The sequence below is a fragment of the Entelurus aequoreus genome, linkage group LG28 (assembly GCF_033978785.1).
Source record: "Entelurus aequoreus isolate RoL-2023_Sb linkage group LG28, RoL_Eaeq_v1.1, whole genome shotgun sequence".
In the NCBI taxonomy this organism is placed as follows: domain Eukaryota; kingdom Metazoa; phylum Chordata; class Actinopteri; order Syngnathiformes; family Syngnathidae; genus Entelurus; species Entelurus aequoreus.
In genome coordinates this window covers 32626617-32648925 of record NC_084758.1, presented here as the reverse complement: position 1 = coordinate 32648925, position 22309 = coordinate 32626617, and the positions used below count along the sequence as shown (strand labels likewise).

General features: G+C 36.1%; 1 protein-coding gene across 1 annotated transcript in view; it reads right to left on the bottom strand.

Moving 5' to 3' along the window:
- LOC133645068 (glycine receptor subunit beta-like) overlaps nucleotides 1-20297 on the bottom strand; it is a 22270-nt gene extending 1973 nt beyond the window's left edge. Inside the window, exons 1-4 of the mRNA XM_062039853.1 lie at nucleotides 20228-20297; nucleotides 13836-13903; nucleotides 6349-6358; nucleotides 5747-6087 (exon numbers count right to left, since the gene is read on the bottom strand). Coding sequence (XP_061895837.1) covers nucleotides 5747-6087; nucleotides 6349-6358; nucleotides 13836-13903; nucleotides 20228-20297 — 489 coding nt within the window. The remainder of the gene's footprint in view (nucleotides 1-5746; nucleotides 6088-6348; nucleotides 6359-13835; nucleotides 13904-20227) is intronic.
- Nucleotides 20298-22309: the final 2012 nt, after the last annotated feature.

The following is a 22309-nucleotide window of genomic DNA, read 5'->3' as shown; positions in this document are numbered from 1 at the left end:
TATATATATATATATATATATAAATGTTTATTTACATACTTTGTTTCCAAACAGTGTCTGTAACACGGTAGTAAAATAACTCCACGGTGACATTTTGGGAACATTTTCTGAATAATTTGCGAAAATGAAACATTAAAAACAGAATGTGATTGTAAGTTAATAATACTAACACAGACACTCGTAAACGAGTTAGCATAATAGCTGATGCTAACGACGCAAGCTCTACTACATTACGATAGCACGTACAAATATGCATGAAAACACTCCTACGGACATCACGCATAGGAAGGTTTAGTAAGTAAGAATTGTTTTAGTTATATTGTTTAACTTACAAACGTTACTTGGAGTGAGGAATGTAAAATTCCTACGAATATAAACACTATGGACGATTAGAAGTCGGAACGGCACTTCTACTTCCGGTTGAAAATGTGTGGCGCAATATGAAGCCTAAAATACCACAAGGGAGACCCCGGATTGTTGAACAACTTAAACTGTACATCAAGCAAGAATGGGAAATAATTCCACCTGAAAAGCTTCAAAAATGTGTCTCCTCAGTTCCCAAACGTTTACTGAGTGTTGTTAAAAGGAAAGGCCATGTAACACAGTGGTAAAAATGCCCCTGTGACAACTTTTTTGCAATGTGTTGCTGCCATTAAATTCTAAGTTAATGATTATTTGCTAAAAAAAATAAATACGTTTCTCAGTTCGAATATGAAATATCTTGTCTTTGCAGTCTATTCAGTTGAATATACCGTATTTTTCGGACTATAAGTCGCAGTTTTTTTCATAGTTTGGCCGGGGGTGCGACTTATACTCAGGAGCGACTTATGTGTGAAATTATTAACACATTACCGTAAATATCAAATAATATTATTTAGCTCATTCACGTAAGAGACTAGACGTATAAGATTTCATGGGATTTAGCGATTAGGAGTGACAGATTGTTTGGTAAACGTATAGCATGTTCTATATGTTATAGTTATTTGAATGACTCTTACCATAATATGTTACGTTAACATACCAGGCACCTTCTCAGTTGGTTATTTATGCCTTATATAACGTACACTTATTCAGCCTGTTGTTCACTATTCTTTATTTATTTTAAATTGCCTTTCAAATGTCTATTCTTGGTGTTGGATTTTATCAAATACATTTCCCCAAAAAATGTGACTTATACTCCAGTGCGACTTATATATGTTTTTTTCCTTCTTTATTATGCATTTTCGGCCGTTGCGATTTACACTCCGGAGCGACTTATACTCCGAAAAATACGGTAAATTGAAAATAATTTGCAAATCATTGTATTCTCTTTTTATTTACCATTTACACAACGTGACAACTTCACTGCTTTTGGGTTATGTAATAAGTAAATATGACAATATTCCCAACAACAATGTTTTGGGTTCATTATATTATTATTTGGACAATGACAGTTAAACAAAACAGACTTAAGGTCTCGGGGTCTCATAAAAGTGTTAAAAATCAGTCATATATCAATAAATATGATTTTTGCTTCCAGGGCCTACATCTCTGGATCAGGGGAGTCCAAACTTAATAATCAATATATTTGGTTATTATAGTAGACATTCAGTGAGCAAACTTGTCCAAACAATGGCGCCATAGAACGCCTTGCATGAAAACTATTTGCATTATGCAAAGAAAAATCCATAAAATAGCGGCTTATAGTCCGGAATTTACGGTAAATGGACTGTTTGGACAAAAACCCACATGATAATGTCAAGCATCATTTGACTCCTCCCGTCCCTCTGTGATGTCACAACCCCCTAAACCTGGGATTATAAAAAACAACTTCCAACAGGCAGTCCCACAAAAAAGCCTTTTTTCAAGCCCTCTGAAGGCTCACAGGAGTGAACGGGGTCTAATCAGACGACAGTCGCTAAAGCAGGGGTCACCAACGCGGTGCCCGCGGGCACCAGGTAGCCCGTAAGGACCAGATGAGTAGCCCGCTGGCCTGTTCTAAAAATAGCTCAAATAGCAGCACTTACCAGTGAGCTGCCTCTATTTTTTAAATTGTATTTATTTACTAGCAAGCTGGTCTCGCTTTGCTCGACATTTTTAATTCTAAGAGAGACAAAACTCAAATAGAATTTGAAAATCCAAGAAAATATTTTAAAAGACTTGGTCTTCACTTGTTTACATAAATTCATTAATTTTTTTACTTTGCTTTTTATAACTTTCAGAAAGACAATTTTAGAGAAAAAATCCAACCTTAAAAATGATTTTAGGATTTTTAAACACATATACCTTTTTACCTTTTAAATTCCTTCCTCTTCTTTCCTGACAATTTAAATCAATGTTCAAGTAAATTTATTTTTTCTATTGTAAAGAATAATAAATACATTTTAATTTAATTCTTCATTTTAGCTTCTGTTTTTTCGACGAATAATATTTGTGAAATATTTCTTCAACCTTATTATGATTAAAATTCAAAAAAATTATTCTGGCAAATCTAGAAAATCTGTAGAATCAAATTTAAATCTTATTTCAAAGTCTTTTGAATTCCTTTTAAAAAATTTGTTCTGGAAAATCTAGAAGAAATAATGATTTGTCTTTGTTAGAAATATAGCTTGGTCCAATTTGTTATATATTCTAACAAAGTGCAGATTGGATTTTAACCTATTTAAAACATCTCATAAAAATTCTAAAATTTATTTTAATCAGGAGAAATTACTAATGATGTTCCATAAATTATTTTTTTAATTTTTTCAAAAAGATTCGAATTAGCTAGTTTTTCTCTTCTTTTTTTCGGTTGAATTTTGAATTTTAAAGAGTCGAAATTGGAGACAAACTATGTTTCAAAATTTAATTGTCATTTTTTTCGTGTTTTCTCCTCTTTTAAACCGTTAAATTAAGTGTAGATATTATTAATTATTAATAATAACATAGAGTTAAAGGTAAATTGAGCAAATTGGCTATTTCTGGCAATTTATTTACTGGTAGCCCTTCGTATTAATCACTACCCAAGAAGTAGCTCTTGGTTTCAAAAAGGTTGGTGACCCCTGCGCTAAAGTCATTAAACTCATCTGAGCTTCATTATTTTTGATTTGCTTTTGACAAGAAGGTCTATTAAAGCACAATGGAGTCAGGTAATCCCCTCAATCCCAACACACTAACACTCTGGAGAAAAATTAATTTCAATTAGTGACCAATTGGGATGACATGCACGGGTTGGATATCACTCATGTTGGAATTAGGCCTGGGCGATATATGGAATATACTGGATATATCGCGGGTTTGTCTCTGTGCGATATAGAAAATGACTATATCGTGATATTGGCGTATACGTTCTCGCGCAGTTGCTTTTAGCTGCGGGCATTACACTACAGGCTCTTCTCACTCTTTGTCTCTCCTTCTCACAGAGACATAAAACAAGCGCACCTTCTTACATACGTCACATACGGGTAAAATTAGCTGCGGCAGGTGGTGCGAGTGGTAATACGGGAGAGAGGAGGTGCCAATCTGGTAACAAATGAAGGAAGAATAATTAATTCCCAAGAAAAACAGCATGGGGTCCATCGTTTGGCGGTGGTTTGGCTTCAAGCGGGAAGATATTGAACAGACAACCGTGATATGTCAAGTATGCCGCAAAAGCGTTGCTACAAAAAGTAGCGGCACTACTAATTTGTAGCATCATTTGAAAAGTCACCCGCTAGAGAATAAGGAGTGCTTGAAACTCAGCATGTCAACATCTCCGGCCGGTGCCACACCAACAAAATGCCAAAGCAACCAGCACTGACCAAATTGAGCCTGCTGGCGTCTTCCATTTCCACATCAACACCGTATGAATAGCTAATTTATATTGTACAGTTATTGAAATATCTTGTGTGACATCATGCACAAAAGTGCACTTTATTTGTTTTAAACTATTGTAGTGGCGTTCTGTACAAAAAGTGCACTTAAATTTAGTGTTGTTTTGATATGTCATTTTAGTGACATCATGCACAAAAGTGCACTAATAGCTTGTTTTAAAATGTCTCTGACAATCTTGCACTTTCTGTTTTGGAAATGACATGAATGTTTGTGCCACTGCTTAATAACTGTTTAATAAATACACTTTTAGTTGTGATTTCCTTCTCTGCATGAAAGTTTAAAATGAGCATATATTAATGCAGTATGAAGAAGAATGTTTTAATGTAGACACATAGAATCATCATTCTGCTGTCATTATACAGTATGCATCAAGTGTTAAAGGCCTACTGAAAGCCACTACTACCGACCACGCAGTCTGATAGTTTATATATCAATGATGAAATCTTAACATTGCAACACATGCCAATACGGCCGGGTTAACTTATAAAGTGACATTTAAAACTTCTCTGTATGATGACGTATGCGCGTGACGAAGTCAGAGTAACGGAAGTTATGGTACCCGTAGAATCCTATACAAAAAGCTCTGTTTTCATTTCATAATTCCACAGTATTCTGGACATCTTTTGCAATTTGTTTAATGAACAATGAAGGCTGCAAAGAAGACAGTTGTAGGTGGGATCGGTGTATTAGCAGCGGACTACAGCAACACAACCAGGAGGACTTTGTTGGAGCGCTAGCCGCGCTAGCCGCCGACCTCACCTTGACTTCCTACGTCTCCGGGCCGCCAAACGCATCGGGTGAAGTCCTTCGTCCTTCTGCCGATCGCTGGAACGCAGGTGAGCACGGGTGTCGATGAGTAGATGAGGGCTGGCTGGCGTAGGTGGAGAGCTAATGTTTTTAGCATAGCTCTGTGAGGTCCCGTTGCTAAGTTAGCTTCAATGGCGTCGTTAGCACAGCATTGTTAACCTTCGCCAGCCTGGAAAGCATTAACCGTGTATTTACATGTCCACGGTTTAATAGTATTGTTGATTTTCTATCTATCCTTCCAGTCAGGGGTTTATTTTTTTGTTTCTATATGCAGTTAAAGCACGATGCTATCACGTTAGCTCGTAGCTAAAGCATTTCGCCGATGTATTGTCGTGGAGATAAAAGGCACTGAATGTCCATTTCGCGTTCTCGACTCTCATTTTCAAGAGGATATAGTATCCCAGGTGGTTTAAAATACAAATCCGCGATCTACAATAGAAAAAGGAGAGAGTGTGGAATCCAATGAGCCAGCTTGTACCTAAGTTACGGTCAGAGCGAAAAAAGATACGTCCATCACTGCCTCTCAAGTCCTTCACAGTAACGTTCCTCATCTACGAATCTTTCATCCTCGCTCAAATTAATGGGGTAATCGTCACTTTCTCGGTCCGAATCTCTCTCGCTCCATTGTAAACAACGGGGAATTGTGAGGAATACTAGCTCCTGTGACGTCACGCTACTTCCGCTACAGGCAAGGCTTTTTTTTTATCAGCGAGCAAAAGTTGCGAACTTTATCGTAGATTTTCTCTACTAAATCCTTTCAGCAAAAATATGGCAATATCGCGAAATAATCAAGTATGACACATAGAATGGATCCGCTATTCCCGTTTAAATAAAAAAAATTCATTTCAGTAGGCCTTTAATATATCATGTATCGTGACATGGCCTAAAAATATGGAGATATTAATAAAAGGCCATATGGCCCAGTCCTAGTTGGAATGTGTTTTTTTTTCTTCCAAATTAGACTCCTCTGTTTTGCATTTAGATTAGATCTCTGAAGTGGGAAGAGTGACAGTACCTGAAATGTTTTAAATTGAATTATTTTAGATCTACAGAAGCAGAAATAGCCAGGACCAAAAGAACAGTAGTCAATCAAAGAAGATACACTGACATGCAAGGTGCTGACGTGGAGCGGCGTCCCTCCGGTCCCGTTGACCGTGTTGTTCCTGGTGGTGGTGTTGATGGTGCCGGTGGAGGTGGTGGTAACAGCAGCAACGGCGGCGGCACTCTTTCCCATGGCCTTCTCCTTGGCAGCTATCTTGGCCTTCTCCGCCTCGATGCGCTTGGGGCTGTTGAGCATAACTTGGACCACGGCGTACTCTACCAGCGAGGCGAAGCCAAACAGCAGGCAGGCGATGAGCCAGATGTCGATGGCCTTCACGTAGGAGACCTTGGGCAGCTCCGTTGCCAGCGAGGTGCACTCGGAGGACAGCGAGAGCACGGACAGGATGCCTGGGAACAGCAAAGACTGTCGGTTGGCTTAAAGGACAGGGAGTCTTGGTACTTTCACTTTCAGTTTTTATGGAACATGCATACGATGCAATGTAATGCATCATCAAATTCCAGTTGTTTCATTACAGCACGCACGAAAAGGAGTAGGAAGAAGCAGAGCTTATTTAATCCTACCCCTTTTCATACCATAGCAGTTTTATTCAATTCCCTTGTTCTCTGTAACAGAACAGTGAGCACATAAATAATACATAAATAATATACCATAGTAAGACTTGTCCAGGGTGTACCCCGCCTTCCGGCCGGTTGTAGCTGAGATAGGCTCCAGCACCCCCCGCGACCACGAAAGGGACAAGCGGTAGAATATGGATGGATGGATGGAAGTAAACAAATATTAAATACATAAATAATATTTGTCTCAAGAGTTCAAAATGTTTATCATAATTCTTGTTCTGTGTACTTTGTGAACACTTGTAGTTGGAACAGTCTCTTAAAGTGAATCATATTGCTGCTTTGTTGGATTTCTTTGCCTAATCCATTCCATCATTTAATTTCACATGCAGACATGCTAAAGGTTTTAAGTGTTGTACGTGCGTACGAATGTTTTAAATGAGATTGTCCTCTAAGGTTATATTTGTCCTCTTTTGTTGAGAAGAATTGTTGTACATTCTTGGCTAGCAGGTTATAGTTTGCTTTGTACATCATTTTAGATGTTTGCAAATGCACCAAATCCTTGAATTTCAATAATTGTCATTTAATAAATAAAGGGTTTGTATGTTCTCTATATCCAACATTACGTATTATTCTAATTGATCGTTTTTCATATAGGCAAGGCAAGGCAAGGCAAGGCAAGGCAACTTTATTTGTATAGCGCTTTTCATACACAAGGCAGACTCAAAGTGCTTCACAGACAACAAAGTGAAATGAAAGAAAATAAAAGCAAAATTAAAATGCAGACAATAAAAATAAAAACAGTGCAGACGTTAAAAGTTAAAAGATTAAAAGATTTAGCTGAAAGCTAAGGTGAACATAAAAGTCTTCAGTCTAGTTTTAAAAGTAGTGAGAGTTGGGGAGAGTCTGACATCTTCAGGAAGTTTATTCCAGCTATGTGTTGCATAGTGACTGAATGATGATCTCCCTTGATTTGAGTTTACTCTTGGAACCGCTAACAGATTGCTCTCAGAAGATCTTAGTGATCTAGAGGGCGTATATAGTGGGAGCATATCAGTGATATACTTGGGCCCTAGACCATGTAGTGATTTATATGTGAGCAGGAGGATTTTGAAATCTATTCTCTGATGTACAGGGAGCCAATGTAAGGATTTAAGAATTGGTGTAATGTGCTCACATTTTTTGGTCTTTGTTAGAACTCTAGCAGCAGCGTTCTGAACAAGCTGTAGCTGCCTGACAGTTTTTTTGGGAAGACCTGCAAGGAGACCATTACAATAGTCTAGCCTACTGGTAATAAAGGCATGTACAAGTTTTTCTAAGTCTTGAGCTGACATGAGCCCTCTAAGTCTTTTTACATTTTTGAGGTGATAGTAGGCCGATTTTGTTACTGATTTGATGTGACTGTCGAAATGTAAATCAGAATCTAAAATAACCCCAAGATTTCTGGCTTTATTTGAGGTTTTCAGGGACAGTGATTGAAGGTGTTGGATGACTTTAAACCTTTCTTTTTTAGCACCAAAAACAATTATCTCAGTTTTATCTTCATTTAGTTGTAGGAAATTTTGGCACATCCAGTGTTTGACTTGCTCAATGCACTGGCACAGAAGATCTATGGGGCGATAGTCATTTGGTGATAGCGCTACATAGATTTGGGTGTCATCGGCATAGCAATGATGGTCAATGTTATTATTTTGCATGATTTGTCCTAGTGGGAGCATATAGATGTTAAATAAAGTCGGCCCCAAGATTGAACCTTGGGGGACTCCACACGTTACGTTGGTTGGTTCTGATACAAAGTCACCAATGGAAACAAAATAGTTCCTATCTTGTAGATATGACTTGAACCAGCTTAAAACTGTGCCTGAGATCCCCACCCAGTTTTCCAACCTGTCCAAAAGTATTGAGTGGTCGACAGTGTCAAATGCAGCACTGAGGTCCAAAAGCATTAATACTGAAGTTTTGCCAGAGTCTGTGTTTAGACGGATGTCATTTATAACTTTAAGAAGGGCCGTCTCTGTGCTATGAAGAGGTCGAAATCCTGACTGGAAGTTGTTGTGGCAGCCAGTAGAAGCCAAGAAGTGATTTAGTTGTTGGAGGACAACTTTCTCAATTATTTTACTTATGAATGGTAGATTTGAAATTGGTCTGTAGTTGTTGATAACAGAGGCATCTAGGCTCTGCTTTTTTAGAAGAGGTTTAATGACTGCAGTTTTGAAAGCCTTCGGGAAATTGCCCGATTTAATAGAATTATTAACTATTTGCAAGATGTCTGTTGATAGGCAGTCAAAAACATTCTTAAAGAAGTTGGTAGGTAAAACATCAAGGTAGCAGGTGGATGACTTTAGAGCTGTCACCGTTTCCACTAGAGTTTTAGAGTCTATGGCATTAAAGCTTGCCATCATTGCTGTGTTACTTTTGCCTAAATGGGGTGGTGATCCAACTTTTTTACTTGAGATATTGATGGTGCGTCTGATGCCTTCAATTTTATCAGTATAAAAGAATGCAAAGTCATTGCATTTCTGCGTGGAATGGAGTTCGGCTGGTATTTGTGTTGGGGGTTTAGTCAGTCTGTCAACGATTGTGAATAGGGTTTTGGCCTTATTTGTGTTGCTGTTTATGATATTGGAGAAGAATGTTTCTCTAGCACTTTTTAAGACTAAATTGTAGGCCTGGAGGCTCTCTTTATAGATGTCATGGTGAATATGAAGTTTTGTATTCCGCCAGATTCGTTCAGCCTTCCTGCACTCTCTTCTCTGGGCTGTTACAGCAGCAGATTTTCTCCAGGGTGCCTTTTGCTTGCCAGAAATAGTTTTAACTGTAACAGGTGCAATGATATCTATGATATTCACAATTTTGGAATTAAAGTTGCTTACAAGATCATCAGCATGACATGGGTTTAGAGGTGGTAGTGAGGAGATGGCGTTTTTAAAGAGGACATTAGCATGTTCATTTATGTACCGCTTTTTCACATTCTTTGATTCTGTTTGTGTGTCCGGAATTACAGAAATATTAAAGAAAACACAGAAATGATCAGACAATGAAGGATCAATCACAAGAACATCAGAAACATTGAGACCTTTTGTGATAATCAGGTCCAGGGTGTGTCCCTTATAATGTGTAGCCTCTTTCACATGTTGAGACAGTTCAAATGTGTCTAAAATAGTAAAAAGTTCTTTTGCGCCCTTGTCATTTAAATCGTCAATATGAAAATTAAAATCACCAGTTATAACCAGGCAGTCAAAGTCAGTGGAGATGCTAGACAATAGTTCAGTAAAATCATCAAAAAAATTTGCAGAATATTTAGGTGGCCTGTAGATAATTAACAAGAGAATTTTGGGAGAGCATATCAACACAGCACACAGGTATTCAAATGATGTAAACTCACCGAGTGACATCTGTTTCCCCTGAAACATGTTTTTAAATATAGCAGCAACCCCTCCACCTCTTTTCCCCGATCTACATATATCAATGAAGTTATAGTTGGGGGGTGCTGTCTCGATCAGAATGCTTGCACTGTTATTTTGTTCCAGCCATGTTTCAGTTAAAAACATAAAGTCAAGTTTAGAAGTGCTAATAAAATCATTGACTAAAAATGATTTGCTATTCAGAGACCTGACATTGAGCAGACCCATCCTGATGGTGTTATTGACAGGCTTCGATGTTGGCTTTGATTTGGAGATAATAGGAATGAGATTGTTTAGGTTAGCAGGGTGGCTAAGTTTCCCAATGTTTACTCTCTTGGTAGTCACAACAGGGATGTAGAAGGTGCCATGATTTGATGTAGGCAACCTTGGGCCCAGCTGATAATGTGGTCTACTGCTGAACCCTTTTCTGTATCAGAAATATTCAGGACTGCTGTCAGGGCGAGGCGGGGTTTGCCGTAAGGGGGAGGGGGAGTGAGCAGCGTCAGAGCTGGGACGAACTACTGAAGGTGGACGTTGAGGGCGTGTAAGGGGTTGGCGTGAGAAAGGTGAAGTATGGCTGGGGGGTTGTGGAGCACGCCTTCGTGGAGGGGGTGGTGGAGGTGAGCGATGATCTAGGGGGGTAAAAATCTGAGTAGGGTGGGGCGTGAGTGGGGGTAGCTCCCGGAACTCCAAGGGGGAGAAGGGGGGAGAAAGGTCTACTTGAGGGAGGGAGAAAGATGGAGACGTGGATGGCTTGGGGGATGTGGGGGAGGGATCTTCACATGCATTCAGAATGGAGGGAGGGGCGGTAGAGGAGGATAGACACCTCTCCTCTTTGCTCTGGTGTATCTCATGGTCGACGTTCTCCTTTTGCAGTGGCGGTCCTCCTTCGACGTTCCTGATAGGCTGTGTTGTGTCTTCCTTCCTCGGTGGCTCCTCTTGTCTCTTGTCCTTGGCAGTGGTGATAGATGCAAGATGCAGGAAATGAAACATGTTGTTCATGAAAAGCTTTACTCCCATTTTATTCAGGCAAAGTCCGTAATAAAGAACAATAACAATTCCATGCGAGCACTTGAATGCATCACAAGAACATTTCCATGTGAGCACTTGAATGCATCACAAGAACATTTCCATGTGAGCACTTGAGTGCATCACAATAAGCATTTCCATGTGAGCACTTGAATGCATCACAATAACATTTCCATGTGAGCACTTGAATGCATCACAATAACATTTCCATGTGAGCACTTGAATGCATCACAAGAACATTTCCATGTGAGCACTTGAATGCATCACAAGAACATTTCCATGTGAGCACTTGAATGCATCACAATAACATTTCCATGTGAGCACTTGAATGCATCACAAGAACATTTCCATGTGAGCACTTGAATGCATCACAAGAACATTTCCATGTGATTACTTGAATGCATCACAATAACATTTCCATGTGAGCACTTGAATGCATCACAATAACATTTCCATGTGAGCACTTGAATGCATCACAAGAACATTTCCATGTGAGCACTTGAATGCATCACAAGAACATTTCCATGTGAGCACTTGAATGCATCACAATAAGCATTTCCATGTGAGCACTTGAAGGCATCACAAGAACATTTCCATGTGAGCACTTGAATGCATCACAATAACATTTCCATGTGAGCACTTGAATGCATCACAATAACATTTCCATGTGAGTACTTGAATGCATCACAAGAACATTTCCATGTGAGCACTTGAATGCATCACAAGAACATTTCCATGTGAGCACTTGAATGCATCACAAGAACATTTCCATGTGATTACTTGAATGCATCACAATAACATTTCCATGTGAGCACTTGAATGCATCACAAGAACATTTCCATGTGAGCACTTGAATGCATCACAAGAACATTTCCATGTGAGCACTTGAATGCATCACAATAAGCATTTCCATGTGAGCACTTGAAGGCATCACAAGAACATTTCCATGTGAGCACTTGAATGCATCACAATAACATTTCCATGTGAGCACTTGAATGCATCACAATAACATTTCCATGTGAGTACTTGAATGCATCACAAGAACATTTCCATGTGAGCACTTGAATGCATCACAAGAACATTTCCATGTGAGCACTTGAATGCATCACAAGAACATTTCCATGTGAGCACTTGAATGCATCACAAGAACATTTCCATGTGAGCACTTGAATGCATCACAAGAACATTTCCATGTGACCACTTGAATGCATCACAATAACATTTCCATGTGAGCACTTGAATGCATCACAAGAAAATTTCCATGTGAGCACTTGAATGCATCACAAGAACATTTCCATGTGAGCACTTGAATGCATCACAATAAAATTTCCATGTGATCACTTGAATGCATCACAATAACGTTTCCATGTGATCACTTGAATGCATCACAAGAACATTTCCATGTGAGCACTTGAATGCATCACAAGAACATTTCCATGTGAGCACTTGAATGCATCACAAGAACATTTCCATGTGAGCACTTGACTGCATCACAATAACGTTTCCATGTGATCACTTGAATGCATCACAATAACGTTTCCATGTGATGACTTGAATGCATCACAAGAACATTTCCATGTGAGCACTTGAATGCATCACAAGAACATTTCCATGTGAGCACTTGAATGCATCACAAGAACATTTCCATGTGAGCACTTGAATGCATCACAATAACATTTTCATGTGAGCACTTGAATGCATCACAATAACATTTCCATGTGATCACTTGAATGCATCACAAGAACATTTCCATGTGATCACTTGAATGCATCACAATAACATTTCCATGTGAGCACTTGAATGCATCACAACAACATTTCCATGTGAGCACTTGAATGCATCACAATAACATTTCCATGTGAGCACTTTAGTGCATCACAATAACATTTCCATGTGAGCACTTGAATGCATCACAATAACATTTCCATGTGAGCACTTGAATGCATCACAATAACATTTCCATGTGAGCACTTGAATGCATCCCAAGAACATTTCCATGTGATCACTTGAATGCATCACAATAACATTTCCATGTGAGCACTTGAATGCATCACAAGAAAATTTCCATGTGAGCACTTGAATGCATCACAATAACATTTCCATGTGAGCACTTGAATGCATCACAATAACATTTCCATGTGAGCACTTGAATGCATCACAATAACATTTCCATGTGAGCACTTGAATGCATCCCAAGAACATTTCCATGTGAGCACTTGAATGCATCACAATAACATTTCCATGTGAGCACTTGAATGCATCACAAGAACATTTCCATGTGAGCACTTGAATGCATCACAATAACATTTCCATGTGAGCACTTGAATGCATCACAATAACATTTCCATGTGAGCACTTGAATGCATCACAATAACATTTCCATGTGAGCACTTGAATGCATCCCAAGAACATTTCCATGTGAGCACTTGAATGCATCACAATAACATTTCCATGTGATCACTTGAATGCATCACAATAACATTTCCATGTGATCACTTGAATGCATCACAATAACATTTCCATGTGATCACTTGAATGCATCACAAGAACATTTCCATGCGATCACTTGAATGCATCACAAGAACATTTCCATGCGATCACTTGAATGCATCACAATAACACTTCCATGTGAGCACTTGAATGCATCACAATAACATTTCCATGCGATCACTTGAATGCATCACAATAGCATTTCCACGATTGGCGCGCCAGTTATCAGCTCGCGATTAGCAATGTAGTTGCAAGCTAACGATCAGCGCTCGAGTTGCCCGATAGCGATTAGCCTGGTAGTTGGAAGCTAGCGATTAGTGCATTAGTTGTCAGCTAACAATTGACACTCTAGTTGTCGGCTTGCGATTAGCGCATGAGTTGTCAGCTAACACGTATCCCCCTAATTGCCATCTAGCAATTGGTGCTCCGGTTGTCAGATAGAAATTAGCACATTAGTTGTCAGATAGCGATTAGCGTGCTTGTAGTCAGATGGAGATCAACACGCGAGTTGCCGGGTAGCGATCAGTGCACTAGTTGTCAGTTAACAGTTAGAGCTGTGGTTGTCAGCTAATGATTGCCGCTGCAGTTGCCATCTGCCGATTAGCGTACTAGTTGCCAGCGAGCGAATTCGACTCAACCGAGAATGTAGGCCACGACCTTTGACCCCCTGTTGAAGACGTCTGCGGGTCGACACATCATGCTGTGCTGCTCTCCTGGGGAGCAGCCTGGCGAGAGGTCATGTCGGATTAGTCGGCACGCTGTGTGATATAGGTTACACACACACACACACACACACACACACACACACACACACACACACACACACACACACACACACACACACACACACACACACACACACACACACACACACACACACACACACACACACACACACACACACACACACACACACAATCTTGTATTTCTTACCTTCTTGAGACCTGAGAAAAATGCCTCCCTCTTTAGGACCAGCCTTTCTAGATATATAAAGAAGTGTATTTACAACATGAATAATATATACATACTATTGAGTTTGAGTTTGAGTTTGAGTTTATTTCGAACATGCAAGCATACAACATGATACATCAAAATTTCCAGTTTCTCTTTTCAACATGTTCGAAAAGGAGTAGGAAGAAGCAGAGCTTATTTAATCCTACCCCCTTTCTTTACATAACAGTTGCAAAACTTTTTGTTAATGATGATATTTACTTAATGATATGTGAACCAACAATTACATCCAAATATAACGAAAACAAAACAAAACAAAAAAAAAAAACACAAGTGCAAAACTTCATGAAGTACAAACCGAACAAAAATACAAAAGAAGTAATATACAGGTCCACCTCACAGGATGATACAAAACAGATACAAAACCAGGCAAAAAACAAGTAAATTAATAAATATAAAGCAAAATGTAAACACTTATGGCTGTCCATATGATTTTATTGTTCTGTCTTTATATATTTTTTTCAATTTGAATATATTTTTACAATCTTTTATCTCATTATAAAGAGAATTCCATAGTTTAACCCCCACCACTGATATACACATTTGTTTTAAAGTTGTCCTTGAATACTGATGTTGGAAATGACCTTTTCTTCTATGCTCTTCATTCTCAGAAGTGATGACAAACATTTTTTGTAAATTTGCTGGTAATGTTTTGCTTTTAGCCTTAAACATGACACATAATGTCTGTAACTTTACTAGCTCCTGTAATTTCAATAAACCTGAATTAATGAATAATATGTTAGTGTGTTCTAAGTAATCTACTTTATGAATAATCCTTATAGCTCTTTTCTGTAGTTGATACAATGCCTTTATGTTACTCTTATATGTGTTCCCCCACACTTCCACACAGTAGTTGATATATGGCAATATAAGTGCACAATACAATATACGCATTGCCCTATAATCTAACACATATTTTACCTTATTTAATATAAAAATACTCTTAGACATCTTTTTCCGCAGATGTGCAATATGAGATTTCCATGTCAGACCGTCATCCAGTATCACTCCTAAAAATCTAAGTTCAGAAACCCTTTCAATATCTATTCCATTTATTGACAATTTGATCGTTTCCTCCCTTTTCCTCTTACAAAAAATCATGAACTTTGTTTTTTCTACATTTAATGATAATTTATTGGCATCAAACCATCTCTTAAGTTTAATCATTTCCTGTTCAATAATTTTTGATAATGCTTTTAAGTCGTGTCCCGAACTATAAAAGTTGGTGTCGTCCGCAAATAATACAAATTTCAATAACTTTGATACCTCACATATATCATTAATATATAAAATAAACAATTTTGGTCCCAAAACCGAACCTTGTGGAATTCCACATTCAATCCTCATTTGTTCAGATGTATTACCCATAAAATCCACAAACTCTTGTCTATTATCTAAATAACTTCTTAGCCAGTCTAAAACTACTCCTCTCACACCAAATGAATACAACTTGGACAATAATATAGAATGATCTATAGTATCAAATGCTTTTTTAAATACCCCTATAGTGTATTTCTTATTATCAGTTGCTGTTGCTATATCCTCAATTATATTCATTACAGCTGAAGCAGTGGATCTATTGGTCCGGAATCCATACTGGCTCTCACTCAACAGCATGTTCTTTTCAATAAAACTATCTAATTTTTTTACAAATATTTTTTCAATTATTTTAGAAAATTGTGACAGTAGTGACACTGGTCTGTAATTAGTGAATCTATGTTTATCTCCCGTTTTAAAGAGTGGAATTACCTTTGCTACCTTCATTTTATTTGGAAAGGTCCCTGTTTGAAAAGAAAGATTAAAAATATAACAAAGAGGTTTGATGATACAGTCAATAGTCTTTTTTACAATTATCATGTCTATACCATCACTGTCTGTTGATGTCTTATTTTTCAGTTTTGTTACCACCGATACAATTTCATTTTCACTAACATCTCCTAGAAGCATGGACTGTAGCACTTTGCTTCCCCCTCTCCATCCACTCTGTATATCTTTATGTTCTCCAATACTCTCTGCCAATTTGGGTCCAACATTCACAAAAAAAGAATTGAATCCGTTTGCCACTTCATTCATATTTGTTATCATCTTATTATCCTCATTGATAAAATGGCTTGGTGGGTTTGTAGGCCCAGATGTTTTTCCTATTACCTTGTTCAGAATATTCCAAGTTCCTTTGATATTGTTTTTATTTTTTTCTAGTAAATTATTATAATATTCTCTTTTTGCTTGTCTCATTATTGTTATCAATTTGTTTTTGTAAACCTTATATTTTGTTTCAGCATCCTTTGTTTTTACTTTTATGAAATCTCTATAAAGTTTGTTTTTCTTTTTACAAGCATTCTGTAGTCCCTTTGTAATCCAAGGCTTTTTATTGTAGCTGTCTCTTTGTTTCCATACATTCGGACAATGCTCTTCATACAATGATAAATATATATTAAGAAAAGCCTCATATGCAGCGTTTGCTTCTCCCCCATACACCTCATTCCAGTCTGTTTCAAATAAGTCCTTCCTAAACCTATTTATTGCCTCTTCAGTTCTTTTCCTTACATATCTATGAGTTTTTTCCTCCCTCTTTTTATCAATTGGACAGTCATAAGTAAGAAACACAGGTAAGTGGTCACTTATATCATTAATTACTAGTCCACTTTTTATATTATTTTTTATAATATATATATATATATATATATATATATATATATAACTATGCAGATATACAAAAGCTTGTTGTAAAAAATGAGTTGAAATTTCACAAGAAAAAGGTCACAATTTCACAAGAAAAACTTAGAATTTTGGCAGTATTATAATAAAAGTCATAATTTTACTCTACGCAAGTCAAAATTTTGCAAGAAAAACTGAACATTTGTGCAATGTTATGATAAAAGTTGGAATTTTACTCAATAACAGTCGCAATTTCACAAGAAAAGCTTCAAATGTTGGCAATTTTATGAAAAGAGTCGTCATTTCACGCGACAAAAGTCCCAATTTTATAAGAACATTTTTACATTTTGGCAATATTATAATAATAACCTGAATTATACTTGGCAAAACGATGACAAAAGTCATAATTTTACTCAAAAAATTTCACTTTTTTTTTTTACAAGAACAACAAGAAAAATGGTCAAATATCACCATTTTGCATTAAAAAGTCATAATTTTACATCTAAAAGTCATAATTTTAAGAGAAAATATTGCACTATTACAGAAACAGAAAGAATATGAGAAATTGTTCCCGATTTTATAAGAAAAAAGTCGACACATTTTGAGAAAAAGACTGCTTTTAGTTAATATTTTTTTGTAATGGGTTTTTAATCTTCGTTATTTACTTGAAGTTATTACAGTATGTCTCTATATACATTTTATTTTATTTTATTAATTTTGGCCAAAGGGGGCGCATTTCAATTCCTTACACACACTTGTTATTTCATATGTTGACCAGAGGGGGAGCACTTTTAAAAGCGACACACAGTTTTGCAAGAAAAACTGAACATTTGTGCAATGTTATGATAAAAGTTGGAATTTTACTCAATAACAGTCGCAATTTCACAAGAAAAGCTTCAAATGTTGGCAATTTTATGAAAAGAGTCGTCATTTTACGCGACAAAAGTCCCAATTTTATAAGAACACTTTTACATTTTGGCAATATTATAATAATAACCTGAATTATACTTGGCAAAATGATGACAAAAGTCATAATTTTACTCAAAAAATGTCACTTTTTTTTTTACAAGAACAACAAAAAAAATGGTCAAATATCACCATTTTGCATTAAAAAGTCATAATTTTACATCTAAAAGTCATAATTTTAAGAGAAAATATTGCAATATTACAGAAACAGAAAGAATATGAGAAATTGTTCCCGATTTTATAAGAAAAAAGTCGACACATTGTGAGAAAAAGACTGCTTTTAGTTCATATTTTTTTGTAATGGGTTTTTAATCTTCGTTATTTACTTGAAGTTATTACAGCATGTCTCTATATACATTTTATTTTATTAATTTTGGCCAAAGGGGGCGCATTTCAATTCCTTACACACACTTGTTATTTCATATGTTGACCAGAGGGGGAGCACTTTTAAAAGCGACACACAGTCAATGTGAAAAATCCCTCCTTTTTGGTACCACACTCATGTTGATAGATGTCGCCACAAATGAGACATTGTCTATTAGATGCAATGTTATTGGGACCATGATTTATGTCATCACTTGTTCACACCTCCTCATATGGAAGATACATTTCCTTCTTCATGTCTCAACAAGGGTAGAAGTACAAGAACACACACACACACACACACACACACAGATCAAAGTGACATTCAGGTCACTGTACATTCTCATGGTGATGTGTTCACTTACTACATGGAAGAAAAAGTGGCATGCAGACGACACTTGGTGGAGGAGGCATTATGGTGTGGGGTTGTTTTTCAGGAGTTGGGCTTGTCCCTTTAGTTCCAGTGAAAGGAACTTTGAATGCTCCAGGATACCAAAACATTTTGGACAATTCCATGCTCCCAACCTTGTGGGAACAGTTTGGAGCGGGCCCCTTCCTCTTCCAACATGACTGTGCACCAGTGCACAAAGCAAGGTCCATAAAGACATGGATGACAGAGTCTGGTGTGGGTGAACTTGACTGGCCTGCACAGAGTCCTGACCTGAACCCGATAGAACACCTTTGGGATGAATTAGAACGGATACTGAGAGCCAGGCCTTCAGTGTGTGACCTCACCAATGCGCTTTTGGAAGAATGGTCGAAAAATTCCTATAAAGACACTCCGCAACCTTGTGGACAGCCTTCCCGGAAGAGTTGAAGCTGTAATAGCTGCAAAAGGTGGACCCACATCATATTGAACCATATGGGTTAGGAATGGGATGGCACTTCAAGTTCATATGTGAGTCAAGGCAGGTGGCCAAATACTTTTGGCAATATAGTGTATATACATACATATATATATATATATATATATACAGGGCTGTCAACCATAACGCGATAATGCATGCAATTAATAAAAATAATGGCATTATAAAATATGAGTGATGATTAATCACTTCAATTTAGGGATATCCGATATTCCGATATTGTCCAACTCTTTAATTACTGATACCAATATCAACCGATACCGCTATATATACAGTCGTGGAATTAACACATTATTATGCCTAATTTGGACAACCAGGTATGGTGAAGATAAGGTCCTTGTTTTTTTAAAATGTATAAAATAAAATAAGATAAATAAATTAAAAAAAATGTCTTGAATAAAAAAGAAAGTAAAACAATATAAAAACAGTTACATAGAAACTAGTAATGAATGAAAATGAGTCAAATGAAGTGTTAAAGGTTAGTACTATTAGTGGAGCAGCAGCACGCACAATCATGTGTGCTTACGGACTGTATCCCTTGCAGACTGTATTGATATATATTGATATATAATGTAGGAAGCAGAATATTGATAACAGAAAGAAATGGGGGGAGGGAGGTTTTTGGCTTGGTGCACTAATTGTAAGTGTATCTTGTGTGTTTTATGTTGATTTAATAAAAAAAAAAGCAAAAAAAAAAAAACGATACAGATAATAGAAAAACAGATACCGATAATTTCCGATATTACATTTTAAAGCATTTATTGGCCGATATTATCGGACATCTCTACTTCAATTGCATTTGTTCCACAGTCTGTGATCACGATGACAGGCAGCCAATTTGGCTTCAAAACAGAACTTTGGATAAAACTCCGGTAACTTATTGGCATTGCAGCAACAAACGTTCTTATCATCAATGCACGTCAAGTTTAAAATGCCATCTTAACGCACAACTGGAGGATGGCGCACCAGTGTTGTTGATCGTCTTATCCACTTCTTTTCTCAACGGCTACTAGACACAAACATTGTGTCTTTTCCCGGGGATATTGGAGACTTTTGTTGTGTCTTTGAGTCAGCGAGGAGTGACGGCGATGGCTACGTGGACAAGAAGCAGAGGCGAACGCCACGCTGGCAAAGTTTACCGATTCAATGTTGTCAACAGAAGTAACAGTTAAGTGAAACGTATACCTTTGCTGAACGGACATGCAAGACATGTAGCATCTGTGAAGAGCAAGTCCTGCAAGAAGAAGTCAGTCATGGCAACACAGCGGGTCTGTTGGAGAGGCACAATCACAGCAAAGGAAAAAGCAACAGTATGACACCAACATGAGCATCAAGTTGCAACTACAGACTGGATGTGGATTTATTTTGCTTCCTGGAGAACGTCGGCCACCTGTAAGTCATCACAACGAGCCGGGGTCGCATTGTGCCGAAAAACAAAGATCAGCATTGTCTTCTGAAAACGTAAACAAGCTTGTTTGTTCCAACAACTAAAGAAGAGTGAATGGTGCACAATGTTAAGTTGTTTATGAATGCGTTTACTACTTTATTCATTAGTGACTCTACCTTATTTGCAAGATTGGTTGAAACGGCAAAGACTTTCAAAAAGTGCACTTTTTTTTTACTAGACTTATTTTCAACAATGTTTGAGCACATCAATGACTTGCAGGTCAGTAAAACATTTTAAAAAATTTCCCTATGACATTCTGGCTACTAAATTGCATTTGTACCAAAATATTGGAGTATATTCTTCAGCACATTTTATTTATGCAAGCAAAAAACCCTGTGATTAATCATGATTACAGATTGTGATCAATCTGATTTGAAAATGAATCACTTGATAGCCCTAATACATACATACATACACATACACATATATATATATATATATATATATATATATATATATATATATATATATATATATATATATATATATATATATATATATATATATATATATGTATATATATATATGTGTGTATGTATGTATGTATGTATATATACATATATATGTATATATATATATATATATAGTATAGTATACATATATATATATATAGTAGTATTATATGTGTATATATAGTAGTGTGTATGTATGTAGTGGTTATGTATAAGTATACATAGATATTATATATATATATATATATATATATTATATATATATATATATATATAATATATCTTGTGTTATATATATAACAAATATTATAATATATATATAATATAGATATATATTATATATATATATAAATTATATGTGTATATTAATGTACATATATATATTCATATATATAATATGTATAATATATTGTGTATATAATGTACATATATATATATTCATATATATTATATATATATATTATTATATGAATATATACATATATATACGTATATAGAATACATACTATATATAAATAAAAACATATATATATAACACACATATATAAATATAATATATATTATATATATATATACACATATATATATATATATCTATAATATATATATATATATTATATATATATATATATATACGTAATATATATATATATATATACATATATATATATAAACATTATAATATATATATATATAGTATATTACGTATATATATATATACGTATATATACCATACACACTATCCTATACTATATCACACACATACTATCTATACACATATATATATATACACATATATATAATATACACATATATACACATATACTATATATACACATACTATATCATACTAATACACATATATATATATATATATATATATATATATATATATATAGATATATATATATATATATATATATATATATATATATATATATATATATATATATATATATATATACACATATACATATATATATATATATATATATATATTTATATATTTACATACATATATATATACCTGTACATGGAAACAATAATTAAACATTGTCAAAAAGTATGTTGTTTCAACGTTGTATTTGTGTTGTAGAAATTTGGTTGGGAAATGACCAAATTTCAATGGTCAAATCAACGTCACAACCTGACATTGAATGAACGTCGTCAAAAAGTATATTATTTTAACGTTGTAGTTGAGTTGTAGAATATTGGTTGAGAAACGACCAAATTTCAACGGTCAAATCAATGTCCAAACCCAACATTGATTAAATGTTGTCAAAAAGCATGTTGTTTCAACGTCATGTTTGGGTTGCTCAAGGTCAGGACCTCCTTCCACAAGTGCCGATGGTCACATGACAGCAATGA